At 32.8% G+C, this 20,628-nt stretch overlaps 3 protein-coding genes across 3 annotated transcripts; 2 read left to right on the forward strand and 1 right to left on the reverse strand.

The window, feature by feature from the left end:
* The first annotated feature begins 203 nt into the window (after positions 1-203).
* LOC123655496 (putative protein FAM10A4) lies at positions 204-6,091 on the forward strand. The gene is made up of 9 exons (XM_045591274.1): positions 204-318; positions 424-625; positions 708-793; positions 1,065-1,273; positions 1,815-1,924; positions 2,613-2,772; positions 3,673-3,867; positions 4,052-4,202; positions 5,534-6,091. Exons 2-9 carry the CDS (start codon positions 441-443, stop codon positions 5,596-5,598), a joined length of 1,161 nt encoding a protein of 386 aa, XP_045447230.1. The 5' UTR covers positions 204-318; positions 424-440; the 3' UTR covers positions 5,599-6,091.
* A 1,691-nt stretch (positions 6,092-7,782) lies between these two features.
* Positions 7,783-10,777, reverse strand: LOC123655993 (39S ribosomal protein L38, mitochondrial). Its single transcript, XM_045591716.1, has 4 exons — positions 10,462-10,777; positions 9,587-10,155; positions 8,942-9,103; positions 7,783-8,102 (listed from the first exon to the last, which is right to left on the reverse strand). Exons 1-4 carry the CDS (start codon positions 10,644-10,646, stop codon positions 7,828-7,830), a joined length of 1,191 nt encoding a protein of 396 aa, XP_045447672.1. The 5' UTR covers positions 10,647-10,777; the 3' UTR covers positions 7,783-7,827.
* A 5,029-nt stretch (positions 10,778-15,806) lies between these two features.
* On the forward strand, positions 15,807-20,124 carry LOC123655610 (lysine-specific demethylase lid-like). The gene has a single exon (XM_045591374.1). The coding sequence runs from the start codon at positions 16,186-16,188 to the stop codon at positions 18,631-18,633; it is 2,448 nt and encodes an 815-aa protein (XP_045447330.1). The 5' UTR covers positions 15,807-16,185; the 3' UTR covers positions 18,634-20,124.
* Positions 20,125-20,628: the final 504 nt, after the last annotated feature.

Genomic DNA, 20,628 nt, shown 5'->3' on the forward strand with positions numbered 1-20,628 from the left:
AAGTTTTTCTCTCGATGTAAGAGGAATTCAAATGAAAATTAAAAATGTAAAAACGTGTAGGTGTATTATGCATATATTATCTATAATACTTACAGATTTTATATATTTTTTCTTATATATCGTTTTTCACTTCGTTTTACAGTATGAAGTTTTAATTGTTAACTAAAATGCTGTGAAGTAGCAACTAGCAACACATTATAATGTCAAACTGAATGCATGAAAGAGAATTCTTGAAAGAATTTAAGAATAGTTATTAGCGTATGCCGTATTGCATACTTCGGGAATTTTCTTGAAGTTATTGTCTTTTGTTACAAAAAAGTAAGTACACTTTTGAGAATCAACAATAAATGTAAAGTATATATCAAATCATTTGTTATATTTACTCTTGATAACGACTAATTATCATGTATTATTTACCGGCAGAATAACCGATATCAATAATGAGTTGCCCATTTAACGAGGAACAGTTATCGCAATTAAAAGCTTTCGTTGAAATATGCAAAGCACAGCCGCAAATTTTACAACATCCGAAGTTGTCGTTCTTTAGAGATTATTTAGTAACACTCGGAGTCATTTTACCTGAGGTTGCTCAAGAAAATAAAGAGTTTGCAGCATCAGGGGATAAGTGCGTATTTATGGACAATATATTTCTTGAATATCAATTTTTTTTTATTTGAGAATATATTTTTAATGTTGTTTTTCAATAGTTCAAGTGCTAATGCTGATGTTAAGGCTGAAATGTCGACAGAAGAAGAATCGGAACCTGAGTCTGATGTAGAACTTGATATGGAAGGTATGTTTGTAAACATTTTGTATTAATACTAACCATTGAATAATTAATACCTGATTAAAAATGTCACATAAAAACATTTAAATAACTATTTTATAAAATGTTTTTTAAGGTTTGTTTGTCACTCTGCGTCTATGATATCTTTAAAACATAGCAAATTTCACAAAATATTACTAAAATAAGAATAAAAATGCAAACAATTTTTTATGCTGAATATTTTATAAATAGTAAAAAAGCAAATTTTTTCATCAAAACTACTCACTTGTTTTTGCAGGTGTCATTGCCGACACATCTGAGGCCAATCAAGACATGGGAGATGATTCAAAAGAAGTGACAGATGAAGACCGAGATCTATCAGATCAGAAGAGGTCTGAAGCTATGCAAGCTTTCTCTGAACAAAAATATGATGAAGCTATAGCTCTTTACACAGAAGCAATAAAGCTAAATTCACAAAGTGCTTTACTATTCGCTAAGAGAGGACAGGTATTAGAAAATGATGTTTTATCCATCTTCATTTTATTAATACTTACCACTTCTTAAAACATCGAAATGTATTTTTTACTATTTTGGCCCATATGGTAAATAGAATCTTTGATAATATAATTTAGTTTTGTTCATGCATTCTAATTGAATGAATAATTTGGTCACAATGCCTAGCACAGATGTAGTAGTACTAGTAATCTTAAGTTTAATCCCTGCTCCTTCTAATTTTTTATAGTACTAATACAGATTTTTGTTAAAACACATTTTGTTTGTAATTCCGGAACTCCAACATATTTGTTTCGTATTCCTGTTTATGCACTTATATCATGCGATTATTAAGCAGGTGATTGTATCGTGTATGTATAAAAACTATAAAAACTAACATACATATTATCATATATAAAACACAGTTTTCATATACAATAATGGAAAGATAATTTTAACCTTAAACATACACTTAATTTCAAGATTCACATGAAAATTTATTATGTAAATTATGATAATTTGTAACTTAGTCATTAACAATTGACTATGTTTTCAGGTATTCCTTAAACAGAATAAGCTACATGCCTGCATCAAGGACTGTACAAAGGCCTTGGAGCTCAATTGTGACAGTGCAGCTGCATACAAATTTAGGGGACGTGCTTATAGGTATATCTTAATATATATCAATTATGCATCGCATTGTTGGTTTACTTATCTTTGCAATTCCCATGAATGTTCCCTTAGATCTGACTCCAATTTACTTCTAAAAATTCCTTCTCATACATCCTCTCTCTATTCTAATTCCTTCACTGCTAAAGCTGTCCGCTTTCGGAATTCTCTTCCCCTTCCAATAAGACATGCTCCTACCTCATCCTGTTTTAAGCAAGGTCTAATGAAGCATTTATTTATGTATGGATATTTGTATGTATTTATGTGTATGCATATGTATTATTGAATCTATTAAACACTATTATCATTCATCCTTGGAATCTTCATATTTGTACACTTCCTATCTGTCGCTACTATATTGTGTCCTGTACCTAAAGACTATCTGGAAGAAATCGCTCTTCAGCTATGAGAATGCCTTTGTACATCTTTTTTTAGTTACTACTCTGTTTGTTTGTATTTTGGTGTACAATAAAGAATATTATTATTATTGTTATTTTCCCAGTCAGATTGCTCCAAAAGTATGCTGTATCATTTGAGAAAATGTTTTTTTGTTATAATTTGCTTATTAGTTTTATGTAGTATAAGTTAGCTTTATAATGTTAGTATAGAATATTTTTACTAGATGTTGCTCTGAATTTAAAAAAATCCCTACAAATAATTTTTATAAAATTTCAATAATTTTCAGTCTTCTGGGCAAGTTTGAAGAAGCATCGCACGACCTTTGCGAGTCACTTAAAATTGATTACGATGATCAAGCCAATGAATGGTTTTCTTTAGTAAAACCTAATGCTGAGAAACTTCGTCAACACAAACTTAGTGTTCAACGTAAAAAAGAAGAAAAAGAGGTAAATTGTTTGTCATATATTAATTTTCTTATGAAAAACAGATAGCCACAGAATTTTTTTTTTCATATAGAAATTATTAACTACTAAAATATTATCTACTAATATTATAAAGTTATAAACTTGAACCCACTTATCCTGGTATTTATACAACTATTGTAACTACTATAATAGTTTACATATTAGAAGGTTACAAATTAAAAATATTGTTATTTATTACACAAAACATTACCTAAGTTTGTAATGTACCTAACAAATATTTATAGCAATTTTAAAATTGGTAGCTAAAATGACTTTTTTGCCGTTAAGTGTGCGTGCGTGCGTGCGTGCGAGTGTGCGTGCGGCGTGCGCACACCGACGTATTACGGGTTCGATTCCCACTCAGGATGGATATTTGTATTTGTATTTGTTCAAATATTTCTTTCTGGTTTCGATGTCTGCCCATGTGGGTCTTCCCACCGTTTCTCGGAAAGCACGTAAAGCCATCGGTTCTGGTTGATATCATACATACCTGATAGAGATTGTTACTCATAATAGGAAATATATCCGACAACCTGCAGTGAAGCAGCATGGTGGACTAATCTCCAATCCTTCTCCCACATGGAGAAAGAGGCCTAAGCCCAGCATTCAGATGTTACAGGTTGAATCATGAAGTGTGTGTAATCATCTTATGGCAAAACAAATATTTTTATTTCATTTCACTTGCAAGCAATCACAATTATCACATCAGGAATCTTGTAATATTTCAGATACAATAATGATAGGTATAATATTTCTTTATAAGTAACACTTGTTAAAAAACTGTTACTTCATCAGTAATATAAAACTTTACACAAATAAGGTGTATAATCATTTTTTTTATATATAAAATTTTGGTTTTATATGTTGTAACATTGCTTTTAGCACCGTGAAAAACTACATAGAGCTCGTAAAGCTCAAGAGGCTCGTGCTAAAGCTGCTGAAGAACAGGCACAAGCACAGTCGCAGTCGCAATCTCAACCTGGTTTCCGTTCAGGAGGTCCCCCTGGAATGGGATCCTTTGATTCTGCTGATTTCTACAAACTACTCTCTGATCCTGATCTTTTTGCTGCTTTAAAGGTAAAAAAATATTTATACTAGATTCCTTTCGATTTCATTTGTGAGTTGTCTGATTACATTTTTTAATATGTACACATTTGATTTAGTCAAGATATTTAAGAGTATGTAAGCTTATTAATGAAATGTTTAAAAATTTTCGTTTTATTGATTCTTTTATTTATATGTATTTATTTAATATTTTTAGGATCCAGAGACATCAGCTGCATTCTACGATGTGTCTTCAAATCCTGCCAATTTTGTAAAGTACCAAAACAATCCCAAAGTACTTGCTGCATTAGAGTTGTTGAAAAGTAAATTTGGAATGGGAGGTGGTGCTGCACCAGGTGGATTTGGAGGTAATGCAACTGACCCTTCGTTGATATGAATTAATTAACAGATTTAGCCTATAACATCCTACTGCTGGGCATAATATGCTGCTTTCTCCATATCTCCATATGAAAAACGTCCGAGCTTAATCCTCCAAACTGCTCCACTGCGGGTTGGTGGATATATTCCCCAATATGACTTTTTTTATATATAGTTATCAAACAAGCGGCTCACCTGATGGTAAGCGATTATCGTAGCTTATAGACGACCCTATCCCCTTTCCCCCCAGGAGCTCCCCTTACCAACAGAAACACTACACTGCTTGAAAACAGTATTATTTAGCTGTTATCCTACAGAAGTCTGAGGTCCAGGTAACAGGAATACCACAGTCGGACTGCTCCATATTTTGAGCAGGAAATTTCCTGCTGTGTTCCTCAGTTGACTAATAATTGCTACCAGACATATATGATAACAACCGCTACTGACCAGTTTAACATGCTCTCTAACGCACAGTGGAGAGACTCACAAGGACCGACACCCAGATCAGATGGTTCCATAGTTGCCGATGTTCGAATGCCTCCATGGCAAATGCAATTTTCAGTACAATTGACGTTAAATTACTGATATCTTGCTTATGAGTTATGTGATAATTAGTAGCCTGCTAGACATCTTTGACAATGGAATTTATAACAACTGTTTGTATTATATGCTTAATTTTATGATCCATCTTTGTTAAATGAGCAAAAAACGTAGTTACACTGTGCAACATTTTAGAAATCATTATATCTTAAGTTTCCGTTATTGTGTAAGTTGTTGCGTGTTGTGCACTTGGACTTAAGCCGTTATGTCATGTCGCATCTCTTATCTAAGATAGCCCTACTTGGACTCTGGACGTATTTATAATGTTGAAAGAAATTATTATAATAATTGTGTTTGCTCGCAAACGCAAATACTACTTAAGTAGACGAAAAAAATTAACAAACGCACTAGTCGTCACTACGATTTTCGAGGGTTTATCTCGATTTATCTGGGATTCCATCATCAGATCCTGTTTTCCTTATCATGGTACCACACTTGGGATATCTCCTTTCCAACAAAAAAAGAATTATCAAAATCAGTTCATAAACGACGAAGTTATCCCCGAACATGTATGTATGTAATATATATATACATATATATAAAGTCGAATTGAGTAACCTCCTTTTTTGAAGTCGGTTAAATATTAAACAACAGTAAAAGTTAAGACTACTTTTACTGTTGTTTTAGTTTTAAATTATTTTTAAAACAGGAATAGTTGTAGAACCAGGCAATAATTAAATTTGGTCATAGTCAATGTCTTGTTATTGTTATAATTTTACAGGTTTTGGAGGTGGTGCTCCCCCAACTGGTGCTAAGAATGCTGATGACGATGTTGGTTTGGATTAGAATTATATATCTATTTTCAATCACAATTAATTTGAACACCCATTAAAATTTAATATGTTTTATAGTTCATTGATATTGAAATAAAAATTTAATAATTCTCCTATTAGAAGGATGGATTGATAATGTTATTATCAAAAACAATTTTAATTTTTGACAATTACTCAGTTGTTTTGAAATTATTTGGTCTATCCCATCAATATGCCAGCATATAAGTAATTATATCCATATTTCTAAATTTTCGTTTTAAGCTGGAATATGTATTTAATTTTACATTAATGTTTCGTATTTAACGATTTAATGCATTTATTGATATGTATAATTACATAATGAAAAATATTTTTTTTTAATCAAAATTAGATCTATAGTTTAAAAAGTTTATGTAATGTATATTGATCACTTTTTGGGAGTGGTTTTTTTTTTAATTTCGGCGTCAGAAACTATTATAATAGCAATGTGTACTTTATTTTGCTAGTAATTAAACACCAAAAATGAATATTGATGTTTTATTAAATGTCTAAAACTGTCTTAGATCTATTAAAACTGTATAGAATAACTATCAGATAATATTGTTTTAAAATATGAAACTCTGAAATTGTTCTTACAAGGAATAGCCTCCTACATGTCATCAACAATTTTGCTCATATTTAAACCAACATACAACTCTTGGCTATAAATGAAAGTGCCTAAACTGGTAACTCAAGATGGACAAACATTTCAAAAATTGAATCTGATACAGCTCTGGCAAAATGAGAACCATTTATTAGCTCGATTTCCTAATGACAATTGGTAAGAGCTCAAAAGGTAATGCCATGGTCAAAGGTTTTACTACCCGCGTATAGACCTTTTTTATAGCACTTTTTTACAATGAAAGAAAGAATTTTTCGTGAATGTGAATCAAATTTTGTATTTCTTTAGAAATGTTAAACAAACTTTTGGTATGAGATCCCACTGCAAATTAGTGCACGCATCGAGGTTTTGCCAAAAACCAAATTTTTGTGTATATTTATGACTAGGAGAATATATATCGACCAGGTTGCCTATCAAAATGTAGCCACTAGTATTTTTAATTAAATTTTTGTTAATTGATTTTTGTTAAAAAATTTCGTTCACTTGTTTTTTAAATAAATTATCATCTACATCACGGCAATATATATATATATATATATATATATATATATATATATATATATATATATATATATAAAGATCCTGAAAAATCACGGCTGCCGTTGTGCACCTGGCCGCACCTCTCATCCAGGTACGATTTCGATACGTTTATACGTTCATAACGAACGTTATGATTTATATATCAAATTAAAGCTATTTTTTTTTTCTATTATTATATATGTTGCCTCATTAAATTTGGTCGCAAATAAGCATTTCTGGCAGTTGAAAATGGTTTAAACGTGTATTTATGTAACGATGCGTACGCGTCGTTGTCGTAACGAGAGATTGTGTTATTTTCGGTTCGAACTATCGTATACCGTTGTGAGCTACCTGTATTATCCACTAGAGGGCAGTGCCAATTTACTGTTACGCTTTTTCTATCTAAGCTTAATCGAAAGCTGGTGCTTGTCTTGCGGTCCCATTTAAATTTGATCGAAATCTAATAACCACTTTTATAATAAATTGAAGACGGTTTTTTTTTTTCGTTTGCGAGCAAACAGAATAGTAAGTCGTTACGCGTGCATCGAATGCTAGTGTTCTCAACTGAACAGTTGCGGCATTATTATTACAAAAATTTAATTAAAAATACTAGTGGCTACATTTTGATAAGCAACCTGATCGATATATATTCTGTTAATAATAAATATACATGAAAAATTGGTTTTTAGCAAATCCTCGATGCATGCACTAATTTGCAGTGGGATCTTAGACCATTTGTTTATGAGCAAAGTAACCAAACTGACTATCCATGGGGGCAATCCACGCGAAGCGGACAACTAAAAAATGTCGATGTTTCCGATTTTAGTAATTTTCGAATATGTTATACCTATATATGCCCTATATACACATGTGTAATATTATAATAGTATATTGTTTAATTATCGAGTTATTAGTCATTAAAGTGTCGAGTAACCAGCAGGAACGCCCTAGTGTAAGTGCCTATATTAGATAATTAGGTAATTCGCGTGGAATGCCCCAGAGAAAATAATGGTAATGTTATAATAAAATAAAAAAGTATTTACATTGATAAATATCCAATTTAATTATTTCTATTATACTGATCTAAACATCATTGACTCTTCCCCATTTTAGTCTTATCTTTTTCTCATGCAGTTTCAACCATGATGGCATGCTCTTTGGAAATGGATGAGCATTAGGGAACCTTAGTGGAGGTGGAGGAGCCTTGAATGGATCTTCATTTTTCAGTTTACGTAATAAATATTCTTTGTTGATTTGTTTTGGATCTCTGTATTTGTCCATGTACAAGTTAAACGGTTTCCTTCGTGGATACCACTCTTGAGGTCTTATATACGGGTCTGGGAAGTCATATTCGTAAACTGGAACAAAGCATATTTATATAGTAAAACTAGCTGACTCGGCGCAAAAGTTGTCTTGCCGCTAAACGCTATTTAAAAATAGGGGTTGGTGGTAGAAGGGTGAAAATTTAGGGTTGTATGTATTTTTCAACGCCAAATCATAATAATAAAATAAACAATAAATAATTTATCTAAATATTTAAAAAAAAATAAGGGTGGACTACCCTTAACATTTAGGGGGATGAAAAATAGATGTTGATTCTCAGACCTACCCAATATGCACACAAAATTTCATGAGAATCGGTCAAGCCATTTCAGAGGATTTTAACTACAAACACCGCGACACGAGAATTTTATATATTAGATGTCTTAACATTAAAAATATCTGCCTCTTTATTTGATAATGCTTTATATGACTTCGCTTTTTGTGTACATTCTTTAAAAATAGGAATGTTATAAATAAATAAATGCTTCACACTCAACGGACCCCAGTAGGGATTGTCTGCTGTTTGGGGGTCTGGGAACACACACAATACACAAGCACAAACACCCAGACCACGCAAACATCTGTATGGTTAATACAGAGGTTTTCCATGTGCGGGGATCAAATCCACAACCACCAATGCAACAGCCACAAACCAGTGCTGCCACAAACCGCTGTGCCGTTGTTTTCTACATATCTTTTCATAAATAGGTAGGTATGCTGCAATTGCCCCCTTGACTATCATAACACCCCTCATTTTCCTTTGGCCGGCTACTGCCCTCACGAAAAGCTTCCAGTGCCCACAAGGGGACGCAACCCCTGCTGGTGACGTATGGGTTACAGTAATAATTCTGGATACAAAAAATTGTAAGCTTACTTGGTTCCTTTAGATTTAAAGTTTTATGAAAGAACTCTTTAACAGTTGGATCCCAATCACTTTGGTAGAAGGCGAGACCCACTGGAGTAATACTATCTTGATATTTTTGATACCAATCTCTGGTACTAAATGTTCTTTCTTCTAGACTTGATGATGATGTTACTGAAAGTAATATATAATGATACATTGTATTTGTTTATTATTTATGTTATTTCTACTTATTGTAATTGGATTTATTTGCTTTAACTAGGGTCAACATAGTTCAGATAATTTAGCCAATGTCATGTATTTTTATTTTTTTAACAACGAAACAAATATAGCACAAAACTGACATATGAAAAGACAGTCCTTTAATTTTGTTATTAAATTTATATCTTACTAGTGACCTGCCCCACCTTTAAACAGTTTCAAAAACCATCAGTATTCGTCTACTGTATTATTCATGTATTATACATATAAACCTTCCTCTGTAATCACTCTATTTACTTAAGAAAACCGCATCAAAATGCATTGCATAGTTTTAAAGATCTAAGCATATAGACAGCGGGAAGTGACTTTGTAATTAGTAATTTTTACAAATATATAACTAACTTAAATTCTTCACTAAAGAAAATTATAGACAACATTATAAAAATAAAAACTTACTTAGAGGTATGTCATATGAAATCCTTCCATCCTGCTTGTATAATACAAAGACATATCTATGATAGCCTGTGCCTTTTAATGGAAATGGTTGCAAATAATTGGCAATTACATCACCCTTTTCAATGGAATTACTGGGAATATTAGCTACCAACCAGTGTACATACTCCTTATCATTTTCAGTCAGATGCCCATCAAGATTACTTAAAGCGAGGGTCCACAGAGTATTCCCATCAGATTCATAAGACACAAGAGGACTATTGAGTGCCTCAGCAGGCTTAATTATGTTACCATAATAGACAGGTAAACAAGTATCATCCTTTATGTCATAAAATATTTCCAAATTCAATTGAGGTATAAAAAAACCTTCACCATAGAGATGTTCGAACACACCATAATGATCAGCTATCTGTTTTTTATGAACAGGACCCAATGAATGGAGCCAGTCCTTCTTAGATTGTTCCAAATCAATTTCCAACATACATTTTCGGGCTAACTCTTCCAAGTTTTTGTTACTTTTTACAGATTTCGAATGTTCCAAACGCTCTTTGCGGGCTTTAGATGATGTTTTTCTACGAAATATTAATTTTATGTTTTTAAATCTTAATATATACCTATAATTTACGCGGCACGTTGTTTGTCCGCGATACTCTTAAACTAAACTGATTTTAGTCAAATTTGCACACCATTTGCAGTTTAATCCAACTTGAAAGATAGGCTATATTTTATTTTGATATATGTAATTATTATATTTAAAAAAAAAATAAGGCCGTACGAAGTTCACCAGGTCAGTTAGTATATATAAATAAATAAACTATTTTATTAATTTACATTTTAACATAAACGGAAAAGCTCGGTATGAGAGTCACGAGACTTACTTTGCCAGCGGGAGCCCTATGTCCACTCTCGTTGTATACAATTCGTCTTTAAAGTTTAACTCATCTAATCTCTCTTTAATCGTTCTGCTGTATATTGGAGGTTTACCTCTTATTCTATGGATCAGTCGTATTTGTTGATATTGACTTAAATAATTTATTCGTAAACAGCAGCGAAATGTATTCATATTGTAAAAAACCAAACAATTACAATAACTATATTTATTTGTTTTTCATGTATTAATAATTCTTTTAATAATAGGTGATAATATAGGTTAGAACGAACATGGAAAGAACATTATTTGACACTCAACCACAGACTAGTAATACCGTATGTTTATCGCATGATTATATAATATATATACTAGCTGTGATTACAGACTTGGCTTCGGCCTTACTCTACCAGTCATCGAATCAGAAGAACAATAAAGTTACTTCAGACTTGGCTCTGGCCTTTTGATATATCAGAACGAAACTTACAAATTCAGACTAGGCTGTATGGATTATAGTCCTTTGCCTTTCCCTATTGGGGATAAATTTTAAAACAACATATACTAGCTGTGTCCGCGACTTCGTCCGCGTATAATAGTATTTAACAAAAAAGTTATTGTTCAGTTCGCAGAGTTATAAAATAAATAAATTTCTAAAATAAAAGTAGCCTAAGTTACTCCTTACTATATCAGCTATCTGCCAGTGAAAGTCCCGTCAAAATCAATCCAGCCGTTTTAGAGATTAGCCGGAACAAACAAACAGACAGACAGAAATTGTAAAAAATGTTATTTTGTTATATTTATCGTGCATACATACTTATGCATTTAGTAAAAAGCGGTTATTTTAATATTATTTGGTACCTAATTGTGAACACACGGCCGTCAGGACCGACTGCTTATCCGACTTTCTCTAACTGGAGGTTATGACAATATATTAGTTTTAATTTCTATAAATTGTTATTTATTTATTTATTTCATTTTTTAGTTTTTATAATGCTGCAAGGATGTTTGTAAATGCTTTTTTTATTATCTATACAAATAAATATAATTGGAAGATGTTGTAATATTAAAATAACCGCTTCTTTTCTAAATGCATATGGATGTATAGACGGTACACCAAATGACATTTTTTACAATTTTTTCTGTCTGTCTGTCTGTTTATTCCGGCTATTCTCTGAAACATCTGGACCGATTTTGATGGGACTTTCACTGGCAGACAGCTGATGTACATACTAACCTAGGCAACTTTTATTGTAGTAATATTTATATTTTGTAACTCTGCGAGTTGAACGATTTTTTTTTGAATGAAAGTGTGACTGTGTGTGTGTATGTGTGTGTGTGTGTGCGTGTGCGTGTGTGTGTGTGTGTGTGTGTGTGTGTGCGTGTGTGTGTGTGTGTGTGTGTGTGTGTGTGTGTGCGTTGTATGTATGTGCCGCCCTTGCCAGCCCTGCCAGTCTAGGGATCGGGTTAAACCACTGATCAGAGGGGACAAAGACACAGATTTCAAATGTTTACATTTAAGCAGTTCCTCGGTATCACTGTAGTTCAATGTAAGTAGAAACTAGAAAGTTCTGAACAGCCTGTTTGACCTTTTTGTAGGTAAGTGTATAAACATGTATAATCGTATAATCCTGTCAATATTATGGTATACTTTGGAACTTAAGGCCCCACTTTGGTTACTAACCCACGATGTACGATATCTAGTCTATGGAATTGACGGAAGCTATATTCTTTTTGACACCGCGTTGGCGCAACTGTCACAGCCATGGATTGTACCTGTTACGCTGGCGGTTGCGGGTTCAATCCCCGCACATGACAAACATTTGTATTGGCCATACAGCTGTTTGCCATGGTCTGGGTGTTTGTGCAGTCCTTGTGAGTCTCCCCACCGTGCCTCGGAGACCACGTTAAGCCGTTGGTCCCGGTTGCTATCATGTACACCTGATAGCGATCGTTACTCATAGTAGGGAATATATCCGCCAACCCGCATTGGAGCAGCGTGGTGGATTAAGCTCTGATCCTTCTCCTACATGGGGAAAGAGGCCTATGCCCAGTAGTGGGATATTACAGGCTGAAGTGTATATTCTTTTTGATTAAGACTGAACAGAAACTTGTAATAATAGTGTTTGCTCGCAAACGAAAAAAAAACCGACTTCAATTACATCGACAAGTAATACAACGTAGATCGACGAAAAAATAGTCAAGTAACTACGCGTTATCAAAGATTACTCAAAAAGTAGTTATCAGATCTCGATAAAATTTATATGTGACCACATGATAAACATCAGCTTTCGATTAAATTAAAAATTATCAAAATCGGTACACCCAGTAAAAAGTTATTGCGGATTTTCGAGAGTTTCCCTCGATTTCTCTGGGATCCCATCATCAGATCCTGGTTTCCTCATCATGGTACCAAACTAGGGATATCCCCTTTCTAACAAAAAAAGAATTATCAAAATCGGTACATCCAGTAGAAAGTTATTCGGTATAATAGAACGTAGGTCGACGAAAAAAGCGTCAAGTAAAAACGCATTATTAGATATAACTCGAAAAGTAGTTGTTAGATTTCAAATAAATTTAAATGGGACCAATTGACGCACACCACCTTTCGATTAAAAAAAAATTGTCGAAATCGGTCCACCCGGTCAAAAGCTCTGATGTAACATACGTAATAAAAAAAATACAGTCGAATTGAGAACCTCCTCCTTTTTTGGAAGTCGGTTAAAAAAGGCGATGAGGAATGCTTACGAAGTGTCAAACGAATAACGACTAACTGTCTAACGGTACATTCAGAGTAAAGTTGGTCAGTTGGGTATGTTCGCTTTTGTCGTGTTATGACGTTCAGGATAGCTCGTTGAGTACGCTCGAGTGTAAGCGAGAAGACTTATAAGCACAACGCCAAACTGATATACAGTAAAACACAATTGATTGACATCCCCGACGGTAGACCAAGAAAAGGGTGTCACTATTAGCTAAATTGCTGAGATTTTTAAAAACATAAATCAGTCCCCGAACTCTCATTGTGATATTATTTACATGGACATGCCAATCAAGTCCCCAAAGTTACTCCCAAATATTTGACAACGCTTACTGTTTTAAGAGTTTTGCATCCGCATGGATTTGAATTCTGCTTACAGGAGTGCATTGTGATGTCATCAAGAAATGCACGTCTCTCTATATATCTAATAATGTGTCTTATCCAAATTTAGCGTTAGACGATTATCACAAAGGCATCCCATAACGACCTCCATACCATTTATGATATGGCTCTTGGTAGCTTCAAAACTATTGCCAGAAACCAGTAAGGCAGTGTCGTCAGCGTATGTAAATATCGAGCAGTTATCAATATTAAAGTTACATAATTGGTTTATATAAATAAGGAAGAGTGTGAGTCTCAATATGCTGCCCTGGGGTACGCCACGTGATATATGTTCTTTGTCAGTCACTGAAATGTGAATAATATATAAAGATATTAAATAAAATCCTTCCACACGTCAGTTTGCCTGCCTGTTCGCGATAAATTTGAAAATTACTGGACAAATTTTTATGCGGTTTTTACACATCCAAAGACTGTAATACTGAAGATTTATGTGTATAATCTTTAAAGATTTTTGTAAAATGATTGTAATATGACGATAATTATTAAAGAATTAGGAGTTAAATAAGCAGTCTTAAATAATAAGCAGTCTCTTCTTTCATAGGACTACAAAAAAGTCCGTACCGAAAAGTTATGCGGTTTAATACATACAATACAATTTAATACATACGTAGGTCGACGAAAAAATAGTCAAGTAATACGTATTATTAGATAGTTCTAACTCTTAAAGTACTTGTCAGATTTCAATTAAATTTAAATGCGACCAAATGACATGCAACACCTTTCAATTAAAACAAAATTGATCCACATCAGTCCACCCAGTCAAAAGTTCTGATGTAACATACATTAATAAAATACAATCGAATTGAGAACCTCCTCCTTTTTTGGAAGTCGGTTAAAAAAATAATTCAATCGTGGATCATATTGATTCAGGGACTCGCTTGATGCGAACAAACCTTGCACCACGCCCCTCGTCTGCCTACCTAGGTCGACGAAAAAATAGTCAAGTAAGTAAATATGCATTACTACATATAAGTCGAAAAATGCTTGTTAGATCAGAATCTCAGATCAGATCAGTATATCATCTAGTTGAAACGTGCTGGTGACGGGAGTTACCTCCAAATTTTAAACACAGATGTTCGACACTTGTTGGGAATTCCTCTGTAACTTTTCAGATAAGTTACCATTATTAAATTCGCATTTATGGAATTTGGTTCATTAATATTCTGAACGTGGGAGAAATTTTCATTTGTTTAATTTATAATTTGTAAGTCAGAGTCCGAGGGGCCCCCTGAGAACTTAGGCGCCCCGGGGCACTGCCCCACCTTGTCCCTTTGTAGCCACGCCACTGAGTATATATCACAATATTGTGGATAACTCAAATTAAAATGAGACAACCAAAGCTTTGAGGTAAATTATAAAAAAAAAATCTTCTTTAGTCCTCCTTTTTATGAAGTCGGTTGAAAAAGTACACACAGACGCACAAACAACCAACTCCTTCTTTAAAACTGATTAATCACGCACGACTGATAAAAGTAAATAATCTTTTTAGGGTTCCGTACCTCAAAAGGAAAAAATGGAACCCTTATAGAATCACTTTGTATTCCGTCTGTGTGTCAAGACACTTTTTCTCAGGAATGCGTGGAGGGTATCGAGCTGAAATTCTTATTAAATACTCAAAGTCTTACTAGTACCGTTCCTTGGAGCCGTGAAAAAATTAAGCTTCTAAGCCCACGCAATCAAAATATACAGCCATAAAATCAAAACCTACAGGGTACGGTACAGGCTACAGCCCTCGGTGTGCGAGTCCGACTCGCACTTGGCCGGTTTTTTTTTCAAAAGTTTCTTTTTGTAGAATTTCACACAAACACACTTCCTTTTTATAGCATTATTAATTTAAAAAAAATAATGTGAATCCCTAACACTGATAATCTAAACATGAAAAATGTTGAAGATTTGTAATTTACTTTTATAACATATAGTAGGTTACTTTCATTAATACCTAGTAGCTCATTTGAATTACTACCTAGCGCATCTTGACCTAGCGTTTCAAATTTTAGAGTTTTTGTAATTTTAATTGATTAGTATTACCAACATAACAAAAATTACATTTTAATTTATGTCGAAATGAAAATAACCAATGAAACCGCCGGGCGACTGCGTATCTGAATGGCATACTGGCATAAAACAAACGACATGACGACATCTATGTGTAAGAGCAGGATGTCTGAGACCGCGCAGTGATGTAAAAATTTGTTTCTGTTGTGACTTGTATTGCGTGAGGCAGTCGCAGGTTTAATACTGCTTACTGATAGAGATTAGTTGCATGTCGTTTTCGCCTAGTATATTGTGATGGTTGATAGTAGTGTTTTTATGATACGACATTCGTGCGTTTTAAGAATTACGTGAAAAACTAAAATTATGGAACTACGAATGTGTTGAGTGCATTAGTTACAAAATGATTCATTTTCGTCAACGAAGTCGACGATCCTATGTATAGTTTCCCGATCTTTGTAATATAAGGAGCCATTTACACATGGCAAGAGGTCACGTAGGCATTAGTGATTTTTAAATCGTGGTTTATTAAAATAGTAAACTATATTAGACTTTGAGATTATTATTAATGTAGTTGTTATAAAAATGGATAGCAAAAATATCCAGAAAAATGCAATGCAAAAAAGTGCTGAATTTACTTTCACTCCTCCACCGGAGGCGCCCATATTTGAGCCTACACCTGAAGAATTCATGGATCCTCTAGGATATATCGCCAAAATACGTCCCGTTGCAGAATTAACAGGGATTTGTAAAATCAAACCACCTGCTCGTTGGCAGCCACCATTTTCATTAGACGTAGATAAGTTAAAATTCGTTCCACGGATTCAAAAAGTAAATGAGTTGGAAGCCATCACACGCCTAAAACTTTTGTTTCTCGAAAAAATTTTAAAATTTTGGGATTTACAAGGATCACCTTTAAAAATTCCAATGATTGAAAATAAAACATTGGATTTGTATTGCTTAAAATTTTGGGTAGATGAAGAAGGGGGCTTTGAAAATTGTAATAATCCTAAAAAATGGCGAAAGATCGCTACAACAATGGGTTACAGTCAGAGCACAATAACAATGAATTTTCTTAAAAGTAACTATGAAAAGATTCTTCTTCCATATGAGATATTTGAAAAAAGTAAAGCAGATATTTTAAAAACCGTAAAAAAAGTTGACACGAAAACTGAAACTAAAGAAGAATGTGAAAACGGGAAAAATCTTTTTAAAGAAATATCAATAGAATCTATAACCAAAATACAGAATGAATATGCTAATGATGAGAGACCCCATACAAGCATAAAAAAAGCAAAAACTGGTTCAGATATCAAACCTGATGTTACTGGTTCAAAATTAAAAATTGATTTTGAGGAAATTAAACGAAATAGAGAATTAAGAAAATTAGCTTGTTATGGCCCTGGTCCTAAAATGCCCGGGCTGAATGATGAAGAGTTTGATATAACAAAATCTAGAAAGAGACCTCGATATGACTTAGATCCATTAGCAATATACATATGTGCTATTTGTCAGAAAGATCATAGAGATGATTTACTACTTATATGTAATGGTTGTTCAGACACATACCACACATTCTGTTTAAAGCCTCCTCTCAATGTAGTCCCAGATGGAGATTGGCGTTGTCCTTGTTGCATTGCTGAAGAAGTTCATAAGCCAGCAGAGGCCTTTGGATTTGCTCAAGCAGAAAGAGAATATACTTTGCAACAATTTGGTGAAATGGCCGATAAATTTAAGTCTGACTATTTTGGAATGTCAGGTCATTTAGTGCCTACCAATGTAGTTGAAAAAGAGTTTTGGAGGATCATATCTTCAGTAGAAGAGGATGTTACAGTAGAATATGGTGCAGACTTGCATTCCATGGATCATGGTTCAGGCTTTCCAACCAAATCCTCGCTTAATTTATACCCTGGAGATCAAGAATATGTCGACTCGGGGTGGAATTTAAACAACTTGCCAGTATTAGATGGTTCTGTTTTAAGATTCATTAATGCAGATATTTCGGGAATGACTGTTCCCTGGATGTACGTGGGTATGTGTTTCTCTGCATTTTGTTGGCATAATGAAGACCATTGGAGCTATTCAATAAATTATTTGCACTGGGGTGAAGCAAAAACTTGGTATGGAGTACCTGGAAATGGAGCAGAGCTTTTAGAAAATGCTATGAAAGCAGCAGCACCAGATCTGTTTAAATCTCAACCTGATTTGCTACATCAATTAGTCACAATAATGAATCCCAATATATTAATGGCAGCTGGAGTTCCAATATATAGGACAGATCAACATGCCGGTGAATTTGTAGTTACATTTCCTAGAGCATATCATGCGGGATTCAATCAAGGTTATAATTTTGCTGAAGCTGTTAACTTTGCTCCTCCCGATTGGCTTAAAATTGGACGTGATTGTATAATGCATTATAAAAATTTGAAACGGTTTTGTGTATTTTCACATGATGAACTTATATGCAAGATGGCATTAGAAGGCGACCGCCTAGACTTAGAAACTGCTTTAGAAACACAAAAGGAACTAGTGCACGCAACTGAAGAAGAAGGTCGCTTAAGAGCTCTTATTGCCAAGAAGGGGTTAAAAAATGTACGCAGGACTGCTTTTGAGTTATTAGGTGATGATGAAAGACTGTGTGAAATTTGTAAGACAACTTGCTTTTTATCTTCTGTATCGTGTGCTGACTGCAAACATATGGCATGTCTACAACATGCTAGTTCTGATGAATTTTGCCAATGTCTATTAAGTAAAAAAACATTATTTTACCGATATGATATGGATGAACTGCATATAATGTTACAAACAATCGATTTTAGAGTCAATAGCTTTGACAAATGGATGACTGAGACAAAGAATATTTTACTGCCAACTGCACCAGATATTGGTAGACTACAAAAATTAAAACTTTTAGTAGATGAAGCAGAAGAACTTAAAATACCAAAATGCTCATTATTAACTCAACTGAAAGAAGAATATGCTAAAGCTACTGATAATGTAGAGCCAATTGTTATTGAATTAGATGATGATTAAAAATTACATTTATTAACAAAATAAAGGACTGGGCATTAGTACAAATTATAAAAAAAAACACATAGTAAAAAAAAAACAAAATAATTACTATGTATTTTAATAGCTGTTCAAGTTTTAATTTTGACATTTTCATATTGAATGAAATATCTTGTAATTTACAAGATTTATGTCTTCAACACAACAGATGTTAGTAATATTAGACTTGTACAGCGCCTGGAATATATAAAAGCTATTTTACTTTCCAACAAAAGATATGTATGTGACGCACTAGTTTATAAGTTACGTGTATTAATGTAAGATTGATTACTATCATCACAGTTTGTTGCAGCTGAAAGGTATACATTACTTTTGTATAATGTGAATAGTAAACAAAAAATATGACTTAGTTCTAAAAAATTAAAGCCTGCGTATTAACATGTTATAACTAAAACACTTATTAAAATTTTGTAAGTGATGACAAGATTCCCACCGTTTTTTAATAAGATGTCCCTTGTATTTAAGAAAAAGTATTTAATTTTGAAATGTAGTAATGAAATATTATTACTCTTCTTATATGGTAAATTTGATCTCATTTTGTACTCAGTTACTGAAAGTAAATGTTGATTTAATGTGGGATATACTTTCATCTTGTATATTTCTAAATAACTAAATAATTATATCTCTTACAAACAAAATGGGCCTTGGTTATCCCTAATAGTAAGTCATAACAAGAAGTGACTGTTTAAATACTTGTTTTTTTTTAAATGAATTGTAGGAATACTATTTTTAATGAATTTAAAATTATAAATCCCATGACACCACCAAATTGTCTTACGGTATGCTGTCAAGTTCAAATAGGTTAATCTGAAAATATTGGAATAGGCAGAATGAACACTAGGTTAGCACCTTAAGACACTAAAATAAGTTTGTATTTTTGAGATTAGGATTAATATTAAGTACCTAATTTAGTGTTAAAGGAGGCTATGCGTAGTTTGATGTGTATATATATATAATGGGATTGTATTTCAGAAGAAAAAAGCTTAGCCAGTATTCCTATTTATTATAAGTAAATTATAAATAAAATTGTAGTAACAGTTCTGTGAAATTAAGGTTTATTTAAATCATAAATATTAACGAATATTACCATCATTGGTAGTAATAAAAGCTAACTACACTAAATATATTCAAATATATTATTTATTTTTAAATAATTGACAATTTCACCTCAAAATATAATTTTTATTATATAAGTATGTTTTTTTTTGCAAATTTCGTAAATTTTCTCTGACAAAAGTTACATGTGGCTGCAATGGCGCAGAACTTAATATAAAATAATATTACTCGGATTAATTATATTCTAATTATCAAAAGTTCGATAGATATTATGTTAACTAATGTTAATATCATATTTTCTAGTGATGTATGTGTTCATGTTCTGTGCAGTGATTGGATAAGAACGACTTTCAAGAAATCTGTGTTAAAATAAGTAAATAAATATGTTTAGATTGACAATTTGTTTATTTATTTAACTATTTATCTAGAAAAGGTAGGTAATATTTTTTGCAGTAAATTATTGACGGCTCTTTTATTAAAGGTTTTAAACAACTTCGTATTTTACAGTTAGATCTTACGTTTTCACATAAGCATAGTGTATTTAGAAAGGACAAAAAACAAACATCATTCGTTCATAAAGCTGTGCGTTTATTGTTTCTTTATAAATTGTGCTTAAGCTACTATAACAAATATATTTAATAATTGTAAATTACTCATTAACTTCATTTGGTTTTAGTTTTTTTTAATATAAAAAAAAAATTAGGTATATGAGATGTATTTACAAAGTTAAATTTACAAACATGTTACAAATAGGTATAATCATTAAATACATATTTTATACTTATCGCATTATTATAATGAAGAAAAGTGATTTATAAGTATTTTAAGAAACAGTTTAAGTATGTTAGAACTTTCGTCGTTCGCATAAGATTATTACGTGTGTTGAACAAAAAAGGAAAGCAA

This window comes from Melitaea cinxia, chromosome 8, assembly GCF_905220565.1.
Source record: "Melitaea cinxia chromosome 8, ilMelCinx1.1, whole genome shotgun sequence".
In the NCBI taxonomy this organism is placed as follows: Eukaryota; Metazoa; Arthropoda; class Insecta; order Lepidoptera; family Nymphalidae; genus Melitaea; species Melitaea cinxia.

Coding starts and splice junctions, on each gene's coding strand:
- LOC123655496 (XM_045591274.1), top strand. CDS start 441: ATGAGTTGCCCATTTAACGAGGAACAGTTATCGCAATTAAAAGCTTTC. Junction 626..707: donor TTTGCAGCATCAGGGGATAA/GTGCGTATTTAT, acceptor GTTTTTCAATAG/TTCAAGTGCTAATGCTGATG. Junction 4,203..5,533: donor TGCACCAGGTGGATTTGGAG/GTAATGCAACTG, acceptor ATAATTTTACAG/GTTTTGGAGGTGGTGCTCCC.
- LOC123655993 (XM_045591716.1), bottom strand. CDS start 10,646: ATGAATACATTTCGCTGCTGTTTACGAATAAATTATTTAAGTCAATAT. Junction 9,104..9,586: donor TTCATATGACATACCTCTAA/GTAAGTTTTTAT, acceptor TATTACTTTCAG/TAACATCATCATCAAGTCTA. Junction 8,103..8,941: donor TTTAAATCTAAAGGAACCAA/GTAAGCTTACAA, acceptor GCTTTGTTCCAG/TTTACGAATATGACTTCCCA.
- LOC123655610 (XM_045591374.1), top strand. CDS start 16,186: ATGGATAGCAAAAATATCCAGAAAAATGCAATGCAAAAAAGTGCTGAA.